At 40.9% G+C, this 4,627-nt stretch overlaps 1 protein-coding gene across 1 annotated transcript; it reads left to right on the forward strand.

Annotated features, from left to right (window-relative positions):
- Window positions 1-546: 546 nt before the first annotated feature.
- On the forward strand, window positions 547-4,269 carry LOC142369468 (uncharacterized). Its single transcript, XM_075451820.1, has 2 exons — window positions 547-591; window positions 3,151-4,269. Exons 1-2 carry the CDS (start codon window positions 547-549, stop codon window positions 4,267-4,269), a joined length of 1,164 nt encoding a protein of 387 aa, XP_075307935.1.
- The last annotated feature ends 358 nt before the right edge of the window (window positions 4,270-4,627 follow it).

The following is a 4,627-nucleotide window of genomic DNA, read 5'->3' on the forward strand; positions in this document are numbered from 1 at the left end:
AGATGTGACCAAATAAAGTTTTTGAATTTGCGATATACGGTAATTAACCGAATTCAGAGGGAATTTTAAATGTCTGTAGGGGGCGCTATTTCGCCATTTTGCGTCAAACGTGTGCTAGCAACCAAAAATATCGAATTTTGGATCCGGCCGCACGACTTGCCAAAGTTTGTGGAGTTTTTGAGCACGGGAAAGGGGCGAAATTGGGGCACGAAAAGGGTAAAGAATAATAATAATAAAAAACATTACAATTTCAATAGGGTACTTGTCGGATTAGCCCTAATAAAAACTTGTGCTTACTGTAAGACGTCGGACCCCCCCGCTCCCTCCCGCCTATGGTTCAGGGTGTTTGGTTTAGAAAAGATTTATTAAAAGGCGCGTTTTCACCATAAACCATAATAACCATAATACAATTTTTCACCATGCCGATTGAAGTTCGACGTAGTTTTGGTGCCATCCGTGATTTTCATGCCACATACGTTGCATATGGCTTTCCGCTCTTTGCTGTCCTGTTGCTTGAACCCAAACGCAATTATCGCTGGAACAAACATGGTCCATGCTCTTGTAGCCTCTGGTCTGTTAGCTGTGCGTAAGGTAACGTGACGTAGTGACGTGACGTGACGTGACGTGACGTGACGTGACGTGGCGTGCGGCGTGAAGTTCAGGCGGCGTTCAGGTTTCACTGACGGCTGGGATTTCTAGTTGGTTGCTACAGTATTGATGCGACACTTTTAAAAAATATTTTAGTATTTGTGCTTGCTGCATGTGACTTGACTCGAGTCCAGAGGGTTAAGTCCAAGTAGAGTCTCAAGTCTTTGCTCTCAAGTCCAAGTAGAGTCTCAAGTCTTTGCTCTCAAGTCCAAGTAGAGTCCAAGTCTTTTTTTGATTTGGTCAAGCAAGTCTCAAGTCATCAAAATCGGGACTCGAGTCCAAGTCAAGTCTCGAGTCCAAGTCCCCACCTCTGGCCAAAGGCATTAGACACACCTATTTAATCTGTTGCCAGACTCTTATTATTCTCCCGTTTCCATTCTAAAGTTCGGCGCGCTTCTAGTCTAGCAGTGATGGTCTGACCGGTCTAAAAAGCATCGATCGGGAATGGTGTGCTATTAAGTTTGGCTCTCATTCGTCGAAAGGAATTCCGGCAAAATGGGAAAAAGTGGGAAAATTGTGGATGGGAAAATACATTGAAAAGCACTTAACGAGTACTATGTGCTATTTTAGAGGTCTTATAACTGAGCCATAAAGCATAACAGACCTCATTCAAAGTTTATGTGACAGGAGACTCGCGGCTTTAACTGAACCAAAGGGTTTGTTGATACAATATACAGCTTTGACACAACTGCAGTTTCCGTTTTAGGAAGACTACATCTCAGCTGAGGTGCTTCTCCCACTCTGTTTCTCACTCTGAATTTAATACTGCACCAATTCCTCGAACAAATGTCTCTCATGTTCAAAATATCTGCCCGATCTGGACAAAGTTACAACAGCTTCATGTTATAAATCTGATCTGCTTTTGTCCTTTAAACTGATAGATAAGGGAAGTTTGAAAGTACCCACAGTGCAATGGGAAAATGCATTGAAAGCACTTAATGAGCCAAAAACTGCCCTATTTTGGAGGCCTCACAACTCAGCCATACAACATCACAGAGACCTCATTCAAAGTTTATGTGACAGTAGACTCAACTTTATATTTTACGATACAACAATACAACGACTCAACTTTACTATTTTTTTTAGTTTAGTTTAATATTATTAATTTTGTTCCATATTAGCTCTTAATCACCATTTGCCCCATTTATGGCCTCAATATAGAATCTGCTTTCACCTTACGGGTCATCCTTAAGACTTTATCGCTATCTTTCATTCATTTTATAATTTCTTTGTTCAACCAGGGCAGATTATTTCTATGTTGCTTGGATTTACATTTTTTTTTTTGGTGAATCGTTATAATATCATTGGCTTCTTTAATAAAGTTATCTGAGTGAGCCTCAATGTCATTATTTTCCAGAATATTAGACCTTCTAGATTTTGGATTTCCTCATTCAGGAATTGTTGCTGGCTTTTGGGTATGAAGTAGAACTGGTGACCTCTGGATGCCATTAAATGCTTCCTCTTAATTTCCCATGAGCACAAGATAAAATTGTGATCTGACAGGCCTGATAATAGATTCAAACTCTTAGAGATTCTTTCAGGATTATTATTAAATATTAGATCAATTGTTGTATTTTACGTATTAGTTATTCTTGTCGCTCCTTTTATAATTTGTGTCAAATTGTACTCATCCATCAGCTGTTTAATATTTTTCCTGACTTGATGTCCCAGTTGATATTAAAATCAGCGAGTAGGATGATTTCCTTCTTCGAGTTGCAGTGATTTAAGATTGTCTGAAGATGATCATAAAACACATCCTTTGCTGAGGTGGATACACACAAATCACAGTAAAAGACATCGCAGAGCAGAGTGATGCATTTAGACCAATACACTCAGCGTTAACGTCTTTAGGCCACCTTATTAGTTCATATTGAAACTTCTCTCTGACATAGATTAATACTCCCCCACCTCGCCCTGCTTCTCTAGCCTTTCTAAATACATTATATCCTGGAATGCTGGTAGCTGCTGTAGATGATGATGATGATGAATGTGTCAACCAACTTTCACATATTCCAAGTATATCAATATTAGAGTCACTTAATGAATGTTCCATTTGCTCAGTTTGTGTTTTTTCCTACCACCGCTGTTACTTTTATTCCTTTAAACCAGCGGTCATCAACCTTTTTCAGCCCAACCTCTACATGGTGTTTAAGTGAACAACTTGGACAAGACTCTGGTTCCTTCCATCATTTAGAAATATTGTAGCTCAAGTTCCTTTTCAGAGTTTCATCATGACAAAAAGAATTATTAAAAGAGCAAAAAGCCAGAGTTTACTGCTTAAAAAGCTGAACGTGTGCAGAACACATCAGAGCACAGTGCTGATAGCTGAGGGCACTTATAAACGCACCCTCAGCGTTCACGTTTGAGCTGAGATATTGAGACCTGTGTGGCTCGGTCTGTCCAGCTCCAGTTAGAATATGTTGGTTAGCGTAGGTTAGCTTAGAGAAATCTTTTGTGTGAACTTCAAAAGGATCAAAGTCTTCTTCCTCTCTGTCATTGCAGAAACATAGAGCCCAAGAGGGATCCAGATGGCACTGCTGTAAGGACTGTGGGAAAGTTATCAAACAATCAAATCTGAGGTATCATCTGAGGCTTCATACTGGAGAGAAGCCATACAGCTGTGACCAGTGTGGAGCAGCTTTCACTCGATTATCTAATCTAAAGACACACCAACGTGTTCACACAGGAGAGAAACCTTTCCTCTGTGGTCAGTGTGGGGCAGCTTTCACTCAATTATCTCATCTAAAGACACACCAACGTATTCACGCAGGAGAGAAACCTTTCATCTGTGGTCAGTGTGGGGCAGCTTTCACTACATTAGGTAGTCTAAAGACGCACCAACGTATTCACTCAGGAGAGAAACCTTTCGTCTGTGGTCAGTGTGGGGCAGCTTTCACAAGATTATCTAGTCTAAAGACGCACCAACGTATTCACTCAGGAGAGAAACCTTTCATCTGTGGTCAGTGTGGGGCAGCTTTCACTCAATTATCTCATCTAAAGACACACCAACGTATTCACACAGGAGAGAAACCTTTCATCTGTGGTCAGTGTGGGGCAGCTTTCACTAGATTATCTCATCTAATGACACACCAACGTATTCACTCAGGAGTGAAACCTTTCATCTGTGGTCAGTGTGGGGCAGCTTTCACTACATTAGGTAGTCTAAAGACGCACCAACGTATTCACTCAGGAGAGAAACCTTTCGTCTGTGGTCAGTGTGGGGCAGCTTTCACAAGATTATCTAGTCTAAAGACGCACCAACGTATTCACTCAGGAGAGAAACCTTTCATCTGTGGTCAGTGTGGGGCAGCTTTCACTGAATTAGGTAGTCTAAAGATACACCAACGTATTCACTCAGGAGAGAAACCTTTCATCTGTGGTCAGTGTGGGGCAGCTTTCACTAGATTAGGTAATCTAAAGACACACCAACGTATTCACTCAGGAGAGAAACCTTTCATCTGTGGTCAGTGTGGGGCAGCTTTCACTAGATTAGGTAATCTAAAGACACACCAACATATTCACTCAGGAGAGAAACCTTTCATCTGTGGTCAGTGTGGGGCAGCTTTCACTAGATTAGATCATCTAAAGAGACACCAACGTAGTCACACTGCAGAGAAATGATTGGCTTAAATCAACATAAATTTTTACGGCAAATAAGCAAGCATTCACCTGGGAGCAGCAACAGGAACTACCAATCAGAAGCCTTGCCTTTGTTCAGATTAAAAATCTTCTTTGTGTATCACCACCTTCTCTTGTCAGGACTTTAGTTCTGAATGTTCTGTGGGGAGCACATGTTTGAAGAACCATTGAAAGTGCTTTATAATTTGTTGGGATTGCTTTAACTGGGGACGGATCTCCCGACGCTCAAGACAAACATGGCATCAATTGTGAGTTGATGGACAGAACAAAATGCAGTCTGTTTGAAAGTAGAAACATGTTTATTCTGAACATATTTGTTTTGTTTAAAGTTAAGATCCAC

Source organism: Odontesthes bonariensis, chromosome 19 (genome assembly GCF_027942865.1).
Source record: "Odontesthes bonariensis isolate fOdoBon6 chromosome 19, fOdoBon6.hap1, whole genome shotgun sequence".
Lineage (NCBI taxonomy): Eukaryota > Metazoa > Chordata > Actinopteri > Atheriniformes > Atherinopsidae > Odontesthes > Odontesthes bonariensis.